General features: G+C 37.1%; 1 protein-coding gene across 1 annotated transcript in view; it reads left to right on the top strand.

Moving 5' to 3' along the window:
- The first annotated feature begins 1,591 nt into the window (after nucleotides 1-1,591).
- LOC107097719 (unconventional myosin-If-like) overlaps nucleotides 1,592-21,303 on the top strand; it is a 42,068-nt gene continuing 22,356 nt past the window's right edge. Inside the window, exons 1-9 of the mRNA XM_015394978.1 lie at nucleotides 1,592-1,885; nucleotides 1,988-2,140; nucleotides 14,621-14,749; nucleotides 16,995-17,084; nucleotides 17,174-17,268; nucleotides 18,706-18,793; nucleotides 18,905-18,994; nucleotides 20,762-20,893; nucleotides 21,012-21,146. Of these exons, the coding sequence (XP_015250464.1) occupies nucleotides 2,138-2,140; nucleotides 14,621-14,749; nucleotides 16,995-17,084; nucleotides 17,174-17,268; nucleotides 18,706-18,793; nucleotides 18,905-18,994; nucleotides 20,762-20,893; nucleotides 21,012-21,146 (762 nt within the window). The 5' untranslated portion in view covers nucleotides 1,592-1,885; nucleotides 1,988-2,137. The remainder of the gene's footprint in view (nucleotides 1,886-1,987; nucleotides 2,141-14,620; nucleotides 14,750-16,994; nucleotides 17,085-17,173; nucleotides 17,269-18,705; nucleotides 18,794-18,904; nucleotides 18,995-20,761; nucleotides 20,894-21,011; nucleotides 21,147-21,303) is intronic.

Here is a 21,303-nt window from a genome sequence, read left to right as displayed (position 1 = left end):
GCATTAAGCAGCTCTGCCATGTGCAGTCCTCACTTTCCCCTACATAGTTAGTCCCAATTCCCAACACACAAGCAATGAAGGCAGCACCTGAAGTCAAATGTTGTCTTGCTCTTTTACCCTAGATATGAACACGTCGCAGGTGAAGGTATTTTCCAATAGTAAAAACATTATGAAAACAAATTTTGTTTTTATTCACATAAACCCACAGTTGTGTCAGGGGTCTGGCTGTTAACTCCCTCCTACATGTCCAAGGTAGGTATGAGCCAAAATAAAAGTTGAGTTTCTTCTTTGTTTAAATGTTTTTCTCTTCTTTGAAAACTTCTCTCTGGTGATTGAGTAGTTGTGATATTTTTATTATTTTTCTTCTCCTGCCTTTTGGCTGCTCCTTCCCTTAAATCCAGTATTAGCTGTTCTACAATCATGGAGTCCAAAAGTGTTTCCATCAGATCCCTCTGAAGTCAAACCTCTGCCAAAAAAAACAGCAGCTAGCCTGAAGATGCTTCTACTGTAATAAGGCACAAGCAGGAAGAAAACAGGACCATCCCAAGAGGTGGGATTTCCTGAAAAGTAGCCAATCACAGGCGGTTTATTATCTCCAATTTTTACCTCACTCAAAGTCACAAAAGCTGACATGAGCATGCAGAAACAGATCCATATGCGAGTAGGAGAGAGGCTGTGGGTCTATGGAAAGCAGAGAAGGAGCATGCAGTCATGCTCGTGACATCTAGGGGTACGGTGGTACTGGAGCTGGGTAAAAGGTGCAAAATGCATCTATTTTTTGTGAATTTGCCCTTTTGGCAGAATTCTGACCTCATATTTCTATACCTGTGTTTATTTCCAAGAGCTCACTTAATGTCCTGCATTGGTGATCTGGTGTGATCACCTTTTGTTTGTGCCTCAGTAAATCAGCAGCCCGTTATAGTAGAAGTAAGGAAAGTATAGGAGATGCAGAAGAAGAAGCCAAAGAAGGTAATTCTTTGTTCATTCTTTTTTTTCTTTCATCCATGTTTTAGGATCTCTTGCTGAAAGGTATTATACTCGTCGTCTCTGAGAAAATGTTTTTGACAGGTACATGAATAAGCTGCATGCAGCAGCAGGAGCTCCACCCAGAAAAAGATCAGAAGCACAGGAAGGGAGGGGGCAACAGGAGAAATGAATAGGACAGACACAACATACAAGGCAGTTGAAGATGGGTCATGAGAAAATGGAAATCAGGTGTTTACCTCTACGTACTTTTTTCCGTTATCTTATTGAGGGTTGCAGGAAGGCTGAGGGCCTCGACAGCTTTTAATATGCCAACATGGTCAGTCTAGCCGTGGAGTAACACAAATCAGACTTGCTAAGGTGGTGAGAAGAAATGAAAGGAAACATTGTTAAAAAAAGGAAAGCAGAAGCTAAATAAAGTAAGGAAAGTAGGGATATATTTTAAGAAAATGACTCAAATGAAAAGGAGCAAAAGCAGAGTCAGAAAAAGACAGACCCCCCCCCAGCGTGCCAGATTATCACTGATTCATCTCCTCCACATAGGAGGATGTAACACTAGCTGAGACCAACACCTGCTCACACACTGTCTTCCTGAAGCCATCGGTTTTCATGGGCGTTGGAGGCTTCACAAACACTGCATGAAGCAACCACAGCCTGGGTGGAGCCGGCACCCAACAAATGAAACACCCATCATTTGGCAACACACTGGAAAATGATCCCCCTTCACCCTCTCTGTTGCCATCGGCGCTACTCTGCTTGTGCCAGAAGAATAGGACTAACTAACTGTGGTACGAAACTTTGATACCTGCAGTCAACAAACACTGAAACCCTTCATTACTTAATCCTCGCTGACGACTGGGAGCATGAGAGAAATACAGAAGTAGTTACACAGCCCTGTGTGGTGAGTGTGTGCATCACTGCGTACGTTCAGTTCTTGTTTCACACACTACGTCGGTGGGAGTATGAGGAAGTGTATGTGACAGCTACACTGGATGTCTTGTAGTCTGTGTGCCTTCTGCTGGTTTTGGCTGTCCCTCTTCTGGGTGATGGCTGCACTCTGAGGACGTCAAACGGTGGAGTTTAACGGCACACACACAACCGACACACACTATCTGGACGGTGGACGCCCGACGAGGAGACGCCCACAGACACAATGGTACAGTACCCCTTTATCATACCCTCTGAGCAGCTTTTACTTGTGTGAGCACAGGTGTGTAACTTTGACATCCGCATAAAATGTTGGGTGTTTCTCTTCTCCACTTTGGCAGGAAAATTGGTTTCATGTTATTTGAAATCATAGATTGATAAAAAAAAAAATTAAAAATTAAATTAACATCATTTTCACAAACCAAATTAGGGTGTAAGACGAGTTAAAGTTCCTATTGGGTGTTAAAATATATAAACTGTTGTATTTCAGATCTGCACAGCAGATGAATGAGTTTCCTCTTTTCATCAAAAGTTTATCTTATTTAAACTGAGTCTCAAAGCTGTAAAATGTAAAAAAAAAAAATACCTGAAATAATTCAATTTTCCCATATTCAAGGTCGATTTTATATCGAACCATCAGCTTGTATACAAAGAATGTACAAAATGTCAACCTAAAGAGAAGCTATGAGATTTAGACTTTATGTTCATTTAAATGTAAGCACCAAAATCTGCTATGATTCACTTAAAACTGGTTTTATTAATGTTTTTATTGTCTTTAGTAATTTATAGCACCCTGTGGGCTAAAAACGTTGGTGCAGGAAGAGACCCCAGTGCATGCACAAAGGTTGAAGGGTTTCACAAGAGGCAGAGTTTGAGGTGAGAGAGGAGGAAGTGGACTTACAGGAGAGGCCGTAGTTTCTGTCACAACACTTCCTGAAAATGCTCCCTGACACATCCAAAAACTCATAGACTTATTAGGCCAAATCATGACTTAAACTTACACAGAGTCTCTTAAAGATCATTGAAGCAGCTCTGCATCATTTTACTGGAGTCAGATACTTTCACAATAAGAGTCAGAGCTCTGATAAGGACCTGAATCTAGTGATAACCTGTGTCACTGTTTCAGTTTTAAATGATGGAAAGGAACCTGTAAAGAAAAGGAAAAGTCCGCCTTTAAGCAACCATCTTTGCTTCTTCTTTTAAGTTCAGCTTTTAGAAAGAGTCAGAGGTACCAGATGGTTTCAAGGTAAGTTTGCTAGTTGTTTGAGATATGTTTAAGCATCCAAACAAAGAGTCTAAAAATAACAATGAAAAAAAATTGGTATTTTTAAGTTTCTTTCACAGAAAAGCAAAGAAAAACAGCAAATTTTCCTGAAAGAAACAAAAAATAGCAAGGCGAGATTTGCCAAAATGAGATAAAGTTAAAATCTTTAAGTCAAGAACGTATAAACTAGCGTCACACATTTAGATCGAAGTAGGTCGACGATAACCAAATCAAGGCCTATTTGAGTAAACAAAAGAGGAAGTGACACACATTGCGCAGAGCTATTATTAAGAGAAAAGTAAAATTGGCATCAATTGGCACCCAATTTTGATTTTTATACCTGCTTAATGGTTGCATAGCAGGTAGGCTGGTTGATATCCCTGCCAATGAGTTCTGCACAGTTTGAGCTAACATTCATGTAAGCTGAGTGCTCCAAACATGTGCAGGGAGAAAATGTTAAGACAAAAATCAACCCAAAGGTTTTTATTTAGAAAACAAAGACACTTGATTTAAACCTGTTCAGTTACATTCAGTTCAGTTTATTCATTTAAGGCAAAGTAAATGGATTGAAAATAGAAAAGAGGGAACAGTAAAGCATAAAAATAAATCAATGATAAATCTGATTATTTTTGCCTGGATTTCTTATTTTTCATTACATTATTTGTTTGTTTTAATGATTCTATAGTCGTCTTTCAAATACCCAAATCATACAACGGTTCAGTCGTGCAGTTTGATCAAACGCTTCAATGAACTTTATTGTTTTCAGTCCTGGTTAGAAAGAAACACCAGTTTCGTTACATCTCGAGTTTTTTTTTTTTTCTCCAGAACTGAAAAACCTCAAACCCGAATGCTGCCTTTTTTAGTTTAAGTCACAACATCAAAATATCATCTCAAGGGATTCCAATAGCAGAAACTGTGCAGTTTATACAGAGAAAAATAGCATCAAAAATGGGAATCATTTGAGTGACAAAAAAATCAGGATGCATGAATCTGGATTTTTGAACAATAAGCAAATATTTAAAATCTTAACTGGCCAATAGCAGATATAACGAATTTTTTTCCTAAATCACCTCCTGACATGGTGTTTTTCCCCCTCCTGTCTTTGCTATAGTGGAAATATTTTCCAGAAAGGTAGGTAAGAAACGCCCAAGTTACTTGTTGAATAACTGTGATGCGGCCTTCCGCTTCTCCATTTTCACAATGTACCATGAGAGGAAGGGAGCTACAATGAAAGAGCTTAAAGTTTCTTTCTATTCTGTTATAAGCGTAAGCATGCTAACAGACCAGACTGCTGTTAGAAATAAGTCTCTCAACAGCATCAGAAATAACCGCTTATATATTTAAAAAAAAAACATCTCACACTATTGGCCATGTAGTAAACATCAATGTTTTTCAACACCCCCCCAGATTTAAATATCCTCAATAAATAAAAATGGCTGACCTCTCTAGAGGTCTAGACGTTTATTTCTTTATTTTTGAATAAAGTTGTAACATTACAAGAATAAAGTTGTAATATTACAAGAAAAATGTCGTAATATTATGAAATTAAAGTCCTAATATTACAAGAATGAAGTCATCATACAAAAACCCGTTTTAGAAAGAAAGCTTCAAGCTCCAACCAGCATATGACGCCCAACCTGCTCCACCAATCAGCAACTTGAGTTCAATTTGACATTCTGCCCATTTTGATGATGGTGCTAAAAGATTTCCTTATTTGTCAAACCAGAGCCAAAGTATGACTTCACATAATGCTCCACATTCCTCATTTTAGGGAAGACAGTGCTTTTGGTAAGATTTGTCATAAAATGTACCTTTATTCTCGTAATATTACAACTTTATTCTCGTAATGTTACAACTTTATTCTTGTAATTTTACAACTTTATTCTGGTCATTTTAAGACTTTATTCTCGTAATATTTTCACTATACTCCTTGCGAATTTATTTTTGTAATTTTATGACTTAATTCACAAAATAGAAAAAACAAATCTCTAGCCTGGCCCTAATACTCCTTCGTAGCTGCGTCAGTTTCTAACTGATTGCTTTTGCCCTCTGGTGGTTTGCTTCTAAAACCAACATCCAGTTAATGATGATAAAATAACACTATATACTCCAAGTTTCCATCCATATAGTGTGTTGATCGTCTTTTTTGAGCCTAAATAGAACCCCGTGCTGTGGCTGCAATGAGCTGGCATTAGCAGACATGGCGCCATCTACCTGCAGTACAGCTGAACTACCAGGAAGCCAGATGGTGGCCATTGATGCAGCTACTGAATAAGTCCAGACCGCACTGTAATGCCTCACTGAAAACCATCAGCTCTGAGGAGAAGGCTTAAAAGCATTGCTAGGATATGGACTCACGTCTATCAATGTCCCAGAGACATTAGGATGCTTTCTAACCTTTAGCTTCATGTTTAGTGAACTCCAATTAAGCCTGTTTTCCCAGCACAACTTGAGGTTTATCCCACTTATCAAACATCTTCTTGCAGCTCACATCTATGCTGGGAGTTCCTCACTCACTCGCCTACATTGCTTCAGCTTGGTGACCAATTGATCCACTGATCTCTATTTATTCACTGGATTGTTGATTGCCCATTGGTAGTATGGGGTGGAAGTGAAGCCATCACCCGCCATATTGGTACTCCCATGTTAGACCGGTCGCAATGTAAACAATACGTGTCCTACAGCATCGAACAACGATGATGTTCTCATTTTCAGACTTTTAAAATAAAGATAAATTCATCACTTTGACACACAATTGCTGTTTCATGGTATAAGTACATTACTTTAACTTCACATTCCACAGTCCTAATGAAGACAATGAAGAGTCTAAATCATGTAATATAACATTTTATACAAATCCATCACAACAAAATTAATGTGTAAATGGCGCATAATAATACAGATGTGCCAAATGTGCAAAACTGATGATGTATATGTAATATGCATGTATTTATTACATTGTTATGGTAATTACATGTTACATGTTTACAAATGAGAAATACAACAAACAGTACAAAAACAACAGCGTTATCCGCTTAGTAATAAATTAGCTCAATGACATTTTACAGTGAATTACTTTCTATTTACTCTACTTTCTATTTTCTTACGCTAGACACAATGACAACGGCTAATTTAGTCAACAACTTCGAGTCAGTCCAAGATAGCTAGACTATTGTTATGCTACATACTATACTATAGGATACATCGGCATATATTTGCATTTTCTTGGTTAGTACATCTGCTGACTGTGAAATTACCTGTGGATCGTTTTCCCACAGCCGGCGAACTTCTTATTTTTGCAGCCAAATGCTACACATGTAGGCATTTTTACTGTGTGTTTGTGTGGGAGTGGGGAGAACCAGCACGGTAGACGGTGGCTTCACTTTTTTCAGCCTATCAGCAATCCAGTGAATAAATAGAGATCAGTGAATTGATTGCAGTGTAGTAATCCTGGTCACATGATTTTATGTCAAATATACACAGAAAGGCTTAATATTACTAACAAAGTAAGCAAAAATAAAGCTTAAAAGACAAAAATAACAAATGCTACATCAGCAGGATGTCATAATGTCAGAAAACACTGTATGCAGCCAAAGTGAGTTACTGGTACACATATATTCAAAAATAAATTTAATGACGTGTACCTTTAAAAGGATTTTTCCTTTATGCAGACAGCTATTCTTAAACTAGAAACTTGCATTTCATCTTAAGAAAATTAATTCAGGTTTCAGGTATAGTGGATTTTTCCAGAGATGTTGGTAAATAATGCCCAAGTCACTTTTGGACCAACTGTGCATGAGTCCTTCCTCTTATTCTCATAAGGATGTGGCACGAGGCAAACTGTGAGACCGTTTGCCTCATGCGACTCTCAGCCATTTTCAAAATATATGATTAGAGCAGGGACGCTACAGTGAAAGACTGAAACTGAAGCTGACCGGATGCATAAAATGCAGAAGTGTGCACAAGAAGAAGCAGCATATCGAAAAGACTTGTATGAGGGACAACCAATAAATAGGATGACCCCCCTCCATACCTGCTGGCAGCTGTAACACTGCCTGTGAAATAAATGCAGTGTTTGTAAACTTCCAGTTGGTAATCCATGAATTTCTGTCTCTGACAGATGAATTTTGTCTAAGAGGAAGACCTCCTTCTCTTGCCACTCAATCGTCCATTTAATGCTACCTATAAACCAAACAGATGCTTTTAGGGAGGGCAATTTATGCATTGTCAATCCTACCGATACAAACACGGAGAGTTTAAATGTAAAACTCTCATGGTGCTTTAAATGCAGCTGAGATTTGGCACAAACTGAGTCCTTCAGTGTGTGCCAAAATCATGTGACACGTCGAGTGTGTCTGCTGAGAAGCAAAGCATGAATAAATGGGGAAAGCACCTCAACCCCACTGTTAACATATAGAGGAGGATCTGTGATGCTGTGGGATGGTTTCTCTTAAAATGCCTCAGTTTCTTTGAAACTCCTTCAATACAAGGAAGTTGTTATATTCTTAAAGTTTTGTCAAACTTTGTGGCCTTTATTTATTTAAAGGCAGCTGGACAGGAAGTAGGACAGAGTGAAGTGGAGGGAATCAAAACCAGAAGGATTGTAGCCTCAGCATATGATGAGTTTACTCTACCACTGAGACACATAAACACCCCTACTGGAATCCAATGGCCTTTTGTGATAAAAATAAATGGTTCCTTCAGTAGGAAAATGATCCAAAAATTTTAAAAAGGGTTCCCGGGTCCAGTTCTGAAGACCACAGTCCAAATTTTGTTTGTTTCTCTGCTTTATTTCCCTCATCATTCCATCATTCATCTCTTCTGAGCTATGCTGCAAATGACTGTTTATTCCTCTGCAGGCATAAAAAATCACCATATTTTACCCAGAGATGACTATCTACAGGGAAAACATTAATATTTAAGGTTGGCTTAAGATGAGGGCCTCAGGATTTCAATTATTTGTAGGATCTTATTGGATAGGGGCGGTTCTTCTACATCTGCTGCCCTTTGCAATGTCTTCCTTATGCAGACAGCAATGCCCACCAATGCGTTAGATACCATAGTCTTATCTATTTAAAAAAATAACCTTAGAGACACCCTGACTATACCTGTAAATATTTTGTCTTTTAGCCAAAAGGTCCAGGAACCAGGCTGTGAAATGTTTTTTTTACTCGATAACTGTCTTGATCAAACACCAACCTTAGCATTGTTAGCCTGCCTGAGGTGGACTAGGATGGTTACCCAGAGTAAGCCTCTTAGCTTTGACTGAATCAATCACAATGTGGGATACCCTTAAAGCCGCTTATAACCATAACAATCAAGGTTGCAGCTGAATGGACAAATGTTTTAATTAGTGTTGCGCCGATGCCATTTTTTGGCCCCGATACCGATACCCGATACCTGGCTGTGCAGTATCGGCCGATACCGATACTTTAATAATGTAAAATAATTGCCATCATGGCTTTGTCAAGCTGCTGCCTACCTTTGTGAAGCAGGAAAAAATCTAATACAAAGTGAATCCAGTAGAACTTTTTATTGCCAACCAGGAGTGGGTGACAATAGTTGAATAAACTTATGGCTCTCAAAATTGTATCGGTGCCCTATTTGTTGGTACTCGCCGATACCGATACCACCATTTTAGGGCAGTATCGGGGCCCCGTCCGATACTGGTATCGGTTTCAGTGCAACACTAGTTTTAATGATGCCCTTTTGTATGTCCAAAAAGAGAAGTTTTAACGCTAAAATTTCAACAACCTGCTGCTGCTGGAGGTTTTATTTTTCTAGAAAAAGATTACTTTGCGTCTCATCCGTAGTTATCTATTTGGTTCTAAACTAGGCTGCTCACCCTTTTAGTTTGTCCTTTTTAGACCAATATACCATATATATTGGATAAATGATTCTGGCTGGCCGGGTTAGCGGCGGACAGTTAAGGGCTGGTCATCCTCCCGCATGAAGTGTGACACAGCAAACTTGAAGCGGGGTCTGCACTATGTTATTCCAAGCCACAACGCAAGAGAGACAATCAGGAACTAGCTGTGGGTCTAGATACAACCGAGGCGGTGAGAAAGTGGGGGCAAGTTTGTGCTACAATGGAGGGACATGAGGGCGAAAAAGAGCGGGGAAAAGGGTCCCAGCGTCCTTGCGCATCTCGGTCTTCTAGCTGGTCTATCTTCACGAGTTGTTTTCCACAATGGTGGTCATACAAACAAAACAAGCCTGTACCAAACAGGAAATACGCATAGTGTAGAGCGGATGTAGATTTGACCAATCAGAAGCCTCCTGTCTACGGTCACCTACAATTTTGGAAAGGTGCAGCAGAGTGTCTGTAGAAGGGGCGGGAGCATATCTGCATTCACTGCGACACACGCAGACAACCTGGTTTCTGAGTATAAATCAGCCTTTACAGTTTCTGACTGTGTTTACACGCTCCACTAGGGGGCTCATGTTTTCATTGACCTGTGGTACAAATTAAGCAAAAGATCATTTCTTTTAGGGGTTTTGCTATGTTTAGTTATTTTTTGTACTAGAACCACGTCGCCCTGGATAGAGAGCCATATAATCCATATCAGAACTTTATCAGGAAAGAGATGCTCAGAAATTAGGGCTTCTAATTTAATGGGAAAGTAATATTTTAATTTGGCAACGAAACAGAAGTTGACTTCACGCCTTCCTTACACATGAATTATGTCTGTATATCCCCTTGTGGGGTTTTTAAATGTAAAAATAAAAACAGATTGAGACATTTCTTAGCACTTCCTGTGTTGTGTTGCTATGTGCAAGAGCTTAATAAAGCACGCTGATTGTGACAAGCCTCCACATGGCCATTTAATACACAAGGTTGTCAAACCTTTTTCTTAAACGTACCATAAAATTACAAAACTCCCCTTTTTAAAAAAAAAAATGACTTAAAATATTTATTTTTATGGTGAACAATTTATAAAGTTATGATGTAAGGAAAAGTTACATTATTTTTCTTTTAAATTCATAGAACATATCCACTATTGAATGATTTTTTTTAATGCTATGGTGAGTAGCTTCCTGAGACAATAAGCAGAGAGTTTGTTGCACATAAATGTCAGTCATAGGCTCAGACCACAGACCACATTTTGCCACTGAAAAACCCTGCAGATCTACACACATCAAACAGACCAGCTTTTTTTAAAGGTATAAAAGCCTGGAGACGTCAGCAACAGAGCAGCTAAACTAGAGGAAAACACTGCAGAGCAATTTAAAGGTTTCAAAGTTAAAGCTGCGGTTATGCTAAAGTTTTTTTAAATGTCCGAGCTAAAAATGAGATCATGCCATTAGTAACCTGTTGCCTGGCAGCCAACCTCAGCTTCCTGTAATGATAACCACAATGGGTTTTGCTTTCAAAAAATGCCTGTGATGACACTGAGAAGTTCATTCTTGATGCTCATCGTTTAACAATAATCACCAGACAGTTTTAAAACCCTCAGGCTTTCTTCTTTATTCTTTCTTTAATGAACAATTTCTCCTTTTTTTTTTTTCCAGGAACAGCCGTTTGCAAAAGTTAGTTTTTCATGTAAGGTGCATTGAACTGGCGCTGGAAAAGTCTTTTATAAAATCTTACTTTTAGTCTATGACATACAGCACAATTTTTTCAAGTACGTTTAAATTTTCTGAGAAAGAAATATTTTCCCCACAATGTTTTTCAATACATATTGCTTTGTTGTCGCATGTATTTCCTTCAGCTCAGTACATAAATATAACTAAAACAAAAAGCTGTTTTTAAACCTTCCCTATTTGAAAGAGATGTTCTCCTCTAGAGTGTTTTTTTGCAAATACCTTGGATGAATTCAGCCACAGGTTATCAAGCATGAATTGTCGCTTGAAGCTAAAAAAAAAAAAAAAAAAAGCATCTGAATGGTGTTTAATTTCAGATCTGGACAAGGCTGATCCCGTTCATGTTTGGACTTGCTGATGTGGTTCAGAGCAGGTTTGCTCCCACCGCCATGATGTTTCACTTTGACTGTGATGATCTTTTCTGAATGCCTCTCTAGTCTTACACCAGACCACACTGCTCTAATGTCATTCTACAGAATATTAACCCAGATACGCAGCTGGTTGTTTTTCCCAAATGTGTGATGAGTCTTCGGCATCCTTTTAGTCTGAGGACATTTTTCTCTCTTTCATTGGTAAACCTGTAAAACCTCTTGACATCCACCTCATTTTGGGAAATTCTCGCCTATGTTGCATACCCAAATGGAAAACCTAACAACTTAGGAACTGTAAGCCCAAAATTATATGTTTGATACATTATTTGAAAGCTAACACATTTTAGTTTCTGAATATATACATGAAAATTGGGTGAGTAAAACACAGCCCAAGCTGCATCAGTTCAAATATGTTTTTTTTTATTCTTGAAAATAATAGGTCTTTTTTGAACAGCAGTAATAAAGACACACTTGTTTGTTTTGGCAGCTGTCATGTTTACATTTTGACATGCTGCTATATCTGTGTTAATTGTTCTTTGGTGCTCGCTGTGTCCATAAAATGAACTCAGTGGTTGCATTGTGGAGAATCTAAGCTTTCCAATGATGTCTAGCATGTCTATATTGGTGAACATTTTACTGGTGTAATTTTCATGCATTCTGAGTTATTAGATGTTAATGCTTTAAAACGGGTCGATGGCGACCTGGTGGGTTTTGAGAGGTTAAATGAATCAAAGGACGTCTGCTTTAGGTTCTTCTGTCGTCATGTTCCATGTTTCTCCATATGTGGATGATGGTTCTCCCTCTGTTTCTCCAGAATCCCAGAGAAATTACTTTATAACTCTTTGCCAGCAGAAAGATATCTATGACTCTAATTCTACTCTTTATTTTAAAGATTCTTTTAAAGATTGGGGGGTCATATTTAATACCTTTTTGGGATCGTCTTCTTCATTCCGTCAGAATGGTTCTATTCCAGGGACTTCTTGATTTTACAGCCTTTATATGGCATAAAACTGAACCAAAACATTGCTTAACTGCAGTTATGATATCATATTTTAATATTAAGCAAATTTAGGTTTTTTCCTTTAACAAGTGATGCACCTTCTGCAAACAATTTAATTCAGTTTATTTATATAGTGCCAATTCACAATATGTCATCTCAAGGCACTTTACAGAGACAGTTCAAAGTTTTCTAAAGAAAACCATTTGATTGCTTCGACTCATTGACTCAACAGCAATCCCTCACACCAAATACTATATGTGGTACCCTTGGCTGATACAGTTTCATGGTAAACAGGTGAGATGCTGAAAGGACAGATTAAAGAATGAACCCTTTGGATCTCGCAGCTCTAATAATCAGCTGTCTCTAACTGTCCATGAGCATGGGTAGCTGTAAACTGATGAACAAACTGCTTCAAAACGTCAGACTCTTGACTAACCTTAAACAATCAATGGCTTTTAAAACAACCCAAAATCTTTTATTTTTTATTATTTGTGCATTTCTTTTACTGCATGTTTGCTTTCTTTTATTTGTTTGCCTATTTTATGTGTTGTCATGGTTAGAGCACCTTGACTAACGTGACAGTTCCTCATAAAAGGCCCCATAAACATCAGAATTCAAAGGTATTAAAACCATTTGCAAAATTGGGTTCAAATCATCTTAAAAAGGCCTTTCAGCTTCAACCCTTTACATATTTGATACATGAGAGCTTTGCATCATCAGTGTGATTTTTTTGTATTTGAAAACCCTGATTTAAACAATTAGACATGTAGTTAACAGAAAACTTGTAAAAGAATATACAGAAATACCTAATGTAAATATATGCTCTCATATAACACACTTATGGTTTTTTGTTGTTTTTGTTGTTGTTATTTTTTCATTTTTCAGAAAGTTCAATGACAACTCCAATAAAAAAATGGAATCTTCTGTTCATAATTTTAATTTTTAGGCTTTAAAGGTTTAAAGGCTAATAACCAAAATTTGGCTCAAAGATCACAGTGAACAGAGAAGATAATCAGCAATTTAATTTATAAAATGTATTATAATACAATATAAATCAACTTAACTTTCTTTCCTAGACAGTCATCTGTTGAGCTTGTTTACAGCTACCTTTTCTAAGATAGAAAGTATTTATAGATCAGTGCTTCTATGTTCCTTTTCTGTGTCTGCTTCTATCTTTTTTAACCTCCATTGGGCCTCAGCAGAATGCTGGTCATACTGAGCAGGGGGAGCTTATCCCCTCAGCTGTCTTTGCTTGGTGGTCAAAGGAGGGTAGTAACTACTTACAGTAACTTGGGTAACTTTTAACAAACAAATGTAGTTCAAGAAGTAATATTGAATAATATCATGATAAAATATTGCCAGTTTTATTGTAGAACATTTATTGGCTACTCCATCCAGGGTGTGTAACTTTACTGAATAACCAAAAAGCTTGTTTTAAACAAAAGCACTTCAGATAAAAACAAACAGTTAATGGTTACATCAAAAATAATATTTTTTTCATTTAAAACCTTTGTTTTATACAAAAGCTTAGTTCATATCTGGTGAATATTAGGAGGTGAAGCTGATAATACTGAAACTGGAGGGGCTATTCACTCAGTTTAAGTTAAAAGAACAACTTTTTTTTGTTTCTTTGCCTGGATTTCTTATTTTTCATCTACATTATTCATTTGTTTTAATTATTTTTAATGTAGTCTTAAAATTACAAGAATTTTAAATATCAGAGATTATGATGAGCTACTCAGCACCTTTTTTACTAAATATTGTTTTACTCTCATTTTTATAAATTCTTGGATGGGTATTTTTTATGCTTTTACTTGAATATATGCTATATATACTATAAAATATATTAAGATGAAAAATGAAACGATATTCAAGATGCTAACTTTAAACAAGTAGTTTTTTTCTAACATGAATATTGTAGTACTAGAGTTTATTGTGTGTGTGTGTATATATATATATATATATATATATATATATATATATATATATATATATATATATATATATATATATATATATATAAATACATCTTTTAACGTTTACTAAACTATATTTGATACACTCACACAACCAAATTTATTCTCCCTTTGTTTTGATTTTTCTTTTGAGAGATTTGAAACTTATTTTAAACTGTAATTAAAATCCATTGTATTCAATTTTATTTATATGCAAATATAGGTAAGCATAGCTTATCAATTATTACATGTTTTTTTTATATATATATATATGGTTACCTACAGCCAGAAAGCAAGTTTTAGCACAAGCCCTGCAAATTTGTGGAGCCCTCGAACCTTACCAACATGCATTAATTTTATAGGATGAATGGATGATCCTGATGTTCTGTTGGGATAATATGCAACATATTCAGTTTCTAAACCTGGTATAAATCTGAGAATATAATTTGAAATCTGACACCTAATGTATATTTATCTACTTAGCAGCTCTGTGGACGGCTAAAGTTCCTCATGTTTGTTCTGCTTTGTCTTTCAGGCGAAGTACCACTGGCAAAGTCAGAATGTGAAGCAAAGCGGAGTGGACGACATGGTCCTGCTCTCCAAGATCACAGAGGACGCAATCGTGGATAACCTCAAGAAGAGATACATGGACGACTACATTTTCGTATCCTACAAATAATCAGATTGTTAACGAGCATTTGCTCTTTCAAATGAGGTTTAGTGACACTCAAAGTGATTAACGAGTTTTCTCCTTGATGCAAAAGATGGATTATGTGTAGAATAATAAGGCTTTAGTAAGAAAACCTCTACTTTGCATTGTTTTCTACTTAAATTCCCCCAACCATCAAACAAACATATATGGTCATAAAGGCAAGAGATTCACTCTTCCTCCTTTTTGTCAGCCGCATGAAACAAATGCTCACTTCCTTCTTCCAAAAGCACGGCTTAACTCTGTACTTATATTTCAAATGCAACCGAAAGAAGTGTTCAAATGCACAAAGAGTTCACATGTGACTCAAATTCAAATTTTAGACAATTTTATATGAATAGCTATTAGAAAACAACAGCTAATATATATATATATATATATATATATATATATATATATATTTTATTATTATTATATTTTTTTTTTACTTTCTGTTGTTTTCTTTAACCTGATCTGGGAATTTCAAATACTTCCAAATAAAGACCTTATAGGGTATGTTTTCACCACACCATGTGAGCCAAGTGTCATCCACATCTGCTTGTTTGTTGTGAAAGAAACAAAGCCGTTTCCTCAAAATCTGTAAGGCTGTTTCTCCAAAAAGTAAAATCTTTAAATGTGATTTATTTCCTAATGTAAGCCACATGTGTCAAACTGGAGGCCCAGCGGCCGAACCTGGCCCGTAACAGCAAATTATCGGGCTATCAAGAGCCAAAATGAAAGGCAAAGTGAATAAAACTGAAAAATAAATGTATAACACCAGAGAAGTTACCTCCTTATAAATTAAACTGTAGGATAAAATCGAACAGTTTGTTTTATAAAGCTGCAACCAGGCCTTTTTCAAGGTGTGATGATGAAGAAGTGGATTGAAAAAAACTTGACTCCTCTAAAAATGACAGTTTAGAACAGATAGAAGAAAAAAACAACAGGAAGAGCTAGCAAAAGCGCTATAAGCCCAGACGTCTCCTGCTACAAACACAAAAAAGCTTAAACGGTTCAGATTATTCCACAGATAACCTTTAATGTCTTGACTCTTCTTTTTAGCAGTCAGGAAGTGCTCTGGATCTGACGACCTGGCTTTAGTCAGATCTGTACATTTTCAGGAAACACTGAGGTCATGTAAAAATGAAGTCTTGACTTCATGTTTTCCCCCCACCTACAGGCTGACAGCTGTGAGACGCACCCGTCAGTCAGTCGACGGATGCTCAGTTAAATTAATATTCTTTCAGTGAAACAAATATTTAGACCAAAGAATATTTCTTTTTTGTTGAGATTAAAAAGTCTTTGTAAAATTCAGTATTAAGCAATGAATAAAATTTCTGGAGTTACAGAAATGAAGGTAGACCTTAAAATATCACTGCTCTTGGTTTTCACTAATACTAACACACCGTTTGATGGGTTTTCAATAATTTCCTTATAACTTTTAAATTATCTTCAGATCATATACTACTTTGAGTTGATATTTCCTTTAAATACAGGAAAAATCAACTGCTTAAAAAAATTAACATGCTTATATTTATTACAGAAGTACTAAAATTGCATTTACATTTGTGAACAAAGGGCGAGGGGGTCATTTGAAGTGACTTAACTTTGACTCGGCTGCTGTATTTATTCATTTAGCTTGTGCTTGTTGTGCAGCTAGTTTCTAATATTAATCAAACACAAACTGCAGATGCATTTGTGGTAAATCTACCCCAACAATAACACAGCAGGCAAGACAATACTGCATTTCTCTGCAGGCCGTTTCCCCCCTGACTTTAGTCATTCTGTTCATTCTTTTTCAAAGTATATTTTCCTTCAGAGTAACAAAAAAACAACAACTTACAGATAAAATTATTTTATTTTGTTTTCCTTGGGATGGTGTTTAGGCTTAAATAGGTTAAATATTCTTTCAGAAATTGGTGTTATTGATCAAAACGTTTAGGTTTTTCTCGGGCTTTTTCAATTTTGCACCAGCTTGATCACTTCTTTTAAGTCACCTACATGGAAAGAAGAAATGTTTTGGCATGTTGGATTTTCTTAAAAAGTCACTATTAAATCAAATGTGAAAATAAGTTTAATTACGAGCATGATTCAATCTGCATAAATTCAATGTATGCATATATTCAATCTGTATACTAAATGCAGCATCAAGAAGGCTTTAAGTATACAAAACCAGATCAAACAAGCATATTTTCTAACTTTCCTTGACTGTTCTCTGTAGACATACATCGGCCCTGTATTGATTTCAGTAAACCCGTTCAAACAAATGCCCTATTTTACAGACAGAGAGATTGAACTCTACCAAGGCGCAGTGAGTAGAGGCACTTCTGCAAACTTGTGGAAACTGTGGTGAATTAGCTCTTCCTGCCACCCTTTACCCCAGAGTCTGTTTATCTGCAGGCCCAGTATGAAAACCCACCACACATCTACGCCTTGGCAGATAACATGTACCGAAACATGATGATCGATGGGGAGAATCAATGCGTTATTATCAGGTGAAAATACACTTTATAAACATTATCTTTCTTTGTCTTTCATTCTCTGTTGTGTGTAAAAGTGTTTGTCTAGCAGCTTTCAAGAAATCTAAACAAAACATCTGGTGCAATAAAAATAAATCAGAAAACAAAAATATACTATTAGCTAAAGAATAAACTACTCTCGAAACTATAAGTATATATTACCTAGTAATCATGTTTAAAGTCTCGCACAGTGATGAATGTTCAGAGAGTTCACGATTGCTGCACCATAGAGCAAACCTACTGTATGATGACTTGGGGTTCTGGTAGATGAACCAACTGCAGCTGCTCTAGAGTTGTGTTGCTTGGGAAGGTAAATGGTGAATTTAAAAGGATGAAATATAAGCATGTCTTTAACCATTTTGCAGATGTGTCATTCATACAGTGGAGCTCAAACATGCAAGTAGCATAAGCGCTGAAAATATGAAGAAACCAGCAATTTGATATGAAACTCGAAAGTAGAGCTGGTCAAAATCTTTCTGATTGTAGATGTAACGTATGTAAGAGGTTAAGAGACCAATGCTTTAATCTTGTCTAGAGCAAATTTTAGAAGACTTCAAACCTTTTTTGCATGTTTAAAGAGACACGACCGAGTCCAAAGATCCTCCACCTGTGGCCAAAACTCAGAACTGCAGCACTCTTCTGTTCTGTTTTTTGTATACTTTTTTCACCTTACTTGGAGTTATCATTGGTATCTGAGTTAAGCTGGACGCCAGACGCTTCTGAGTATCATCAACATGTGTCTTGAAGATTATTTGCTTGCCTGGACCCTTTCAACATTGATTTGTTTGATGTCAAATCCGCAGAACAGCGCAGGGAACTTCTGACCCGAAGTAAATTAAGGAAAGTAGGCTACAGGGTCATAGATGCACTGACTCCCTCTGGTATCAGTCTGCTCATCAGACTATACTTTAGTCTTAAAAGGTCACATAAAAAGGCAATTGTAGAGATATTTTACAGTAAGTACTTACTAAATATCCCTATAAATAAAGCTATTTTCCAAACAAATCTGCAAATTCAGAGTGGAAATGTGGTGAATATTGTTTTGAAGTGATAATAAAAGCTTATACACTCCTCAAGGTGGAGGGCCCTCTATATAGAAATTAAAGGAGCCCCATTACACAACCTTGAGGTACGCCACAGTGGAAAGCAATCCCTCAAACTAAGCATGCTTGAGGCGACAGAGGATAGGATAAACTCCCTTTTAACAGAAACCTCCAGCAGAACCAGGCTCAGTGTGAGCGGCCATCTGCAGAGGCCGACTATGAAATAGTTTTTTTCAAAGTAGAATCAGACACACCAATTTATCTCTCATGAGAATATAATTAAAGACATAAAGTAGAAAAGTTGCTGCTGATGACTTTGATGTTGTGTGTGTTTAGTTTGAAGTCAATTATTTAAATATTTTTTTGGTAGCGGGGAAAGCGGTGCTGGAAAGACAGTGGCGGCCAAATACATCATGGGTTATATTTCCAAAGTGTCTGGAGGTGGATCAAAAGTGCAGGTAGGAGCAGATGAAGCTGCCTGTATTTGATTTGTTTTTTTTTATTTAACAAAAATCCAAACACTGGCTTACAAATAATTGTTTTTGTGTCACCCTCTTTGTGTGTCGCAGCATGTAAAAGATATCATCCTACAGTCCAATCCTCTGCTGGAGGCATTCGGTAATGCCAAGACTGTCCGCAACAACAACTCTAGTCGTTTTGTAAGTAGCCACAAGCTATGCTAAAAACCTCACATGATTCCTCATACTGAATAAGTTAAAAAACAAATCACTGGACTTTGTTTTCCAAGTTTGATGACATTTCGCTTTCCATCCAGGAATCTTTTTCAATTCAAAATGTCTGAATTAGCATTGAGTTCCAAGCTTTAAAGAGTAGCCCCATTACCTGTTAGTTGAGGGCAGTCATTGAGGTCTTTGTTAGCCTGATTGAGGCATTGATTCCTTCCCGCCATCGTAATCCTAATGGCCATGCAGGGGACCAAGACGCCTCACCTGGTCAGCCAGGCCAACAATGCCCCCAACGACTCCCCTCTTTAGAGGCAAAGGCCAGTGTCAGGTATTGCATGCTAACAAAGACCTTAACGACTCCCCATTCTTAAGGGGCGGACCTGTTCTTCCGGTTTAATTTGCATGTCTTCTAAGCCCAAACAAGGCTTTGTTGGTCCTGCAGGACACATCTGCAAACAAAACTCGGCCCTTCTCCCGTTTTATTAATTTTTCTCAGGGAAAATCTTACAATTCAACACAAACAGTACATATTATTCATCCTCTCTTGGTTCCCGTATCCATATATGGAGTTATTTTTCTACTTTCTAATAAATCTGCTCTTCCTGGGTGTGTGAGAGCAAGGTCATTCTGCCCTATTATCTACACATCCGATCCTCTCCTCTGCGAGCTCTGGCCTAGCACCTGGGACTAGTAAATCTGCTACCCATCCTTAGATAATACATCGCATATAGTCTTCAGTCCACTCTATAAAGCTTGGATCTCCACGTTAATTCAGACATTTTGAATTGAGAAAGCTTCCTGGATGAGAAGCGAAACGTCTTCAAACTCGGAAAATAAAGTCCAGTGGATTGTTTTTTAACTTTTTTTGGAATTATTATAACCTGGAAGACTGAGAATCTTCACCAGCGTAATTCCTCACAGTTTTAAATTATTGCTTGAAACAAATTCTCCACATTTGCTTATAACCATAGTAAATTGAATTTATTTTCATGTTATTGAAATTTCTTTTGCAGGGAGTTTTTAATTTTCTTTATGTCTAATCCATATATTCAGCATCTGTATCTTATATAAGTGATAAGATTTTTAATCAGTTTTGAGCAACCATGATGTTTTGCAGGCGCAAAGCGGACATTAATGGGTTCAATTCAAATATCAGCACAACCTCTTCAGAGATATCAAGCTAAATCCTTATTTATCTTGACCAAAGAGTTTCACATCTATATAAGGAATGCAGAGTGACTGTAATACCTGTGTCACCTAAAATAAAAACTGAGACAACAAACGGAGCGTCGATAGAAGACTGAATGATTATCTGGTGACAAAAAGTATGAAAAAATAGAGTGTCATTTGTTTACGCTCTAGTTATGCAAAAACAATAAAAAATGAAGCCACTTCTTTCTCACCATTGTGGTCCTAAGACTCTAATTTCACGCTTATGACTACACCAACTTCCACATGTGCAGTTTTAGCATCACGGCTAAGCATGTGAAATTTCCTGTAAGGCCTTGGTGAATTATCATAGATCCTGTTTACGGGTCACTGCATTTTTGATGCATGCACAGTCGACTCTCACAATAAACCAGCAGATTTCTTTAACTAACTGTAATGCTTGGGGAGAAGTTCTGTCTAATCCCAGAGGTAAAATCTGACTTATTCAAAAAAAAGTAAAAAACAAGCAGCAATGAAGTGAAGAAGGATAAAGCTCTGAATATGTGACAACTCTGATTTTGTGTTTACCAGGGAAAATACTTCGAGATTCAGTTCAGCAGAGGTGGGGAGCCAGATGGTGGCAAAATTTCTAACTTCCTCCTGGAGAAGTCGAGGGTGGTGAGCCAGAATGAGAGCGAAAGGAACTTCCACATTTACTACCAGGTCTGAGGCCAATGAACGCAACACACAGTGTCCACTGCTTCAAAGTCCATAAAGTGTTAAATAGATTACAAGGTTCAAGATTAATGTTTGAGCATTTGCCTTTACTGTGTTCATCCAGTTGATAGAGGGAGCCAACGCACAGCAGAAAGAAAGCCTGGGCATCATGACTCCCGACTACTACTACTACCTCAACCAGTCTGGGACCTACAAGGTCGATGGGACCAACGACTGCAAAGACTTCTCTGAGACTATGGTAGATACCACAGAAAATTACAAACATACAGCCCTGTGGGAAAGTATCTGCACCCTTACAGATAAAAAAAAAAAAAAAATATATATATATATATATATATATATATATATATATATATATATATATATATATATATATATATATATATATATATATA

Source organism: Cyprinodon variegatus, unplaced genomic scaffold, assembly GCF_000732505.1.
Source record: "Cyprinodon variegatus isolate N-32 unplaced genomic scaffold, C_variegatus-1.0 Scaffold717, whole genome shotgun sequence".
Lineage (NCBI taxonomy): Eukaryota > Metazoa > Chordata > Actinopteri > Cyprinodontiformes > Cyprinodontidae > Cyprinodon > Cyprinodon variegatus.
This window is presented reverse-complemented; position numbering and strand designations above follow the sequence as displayed.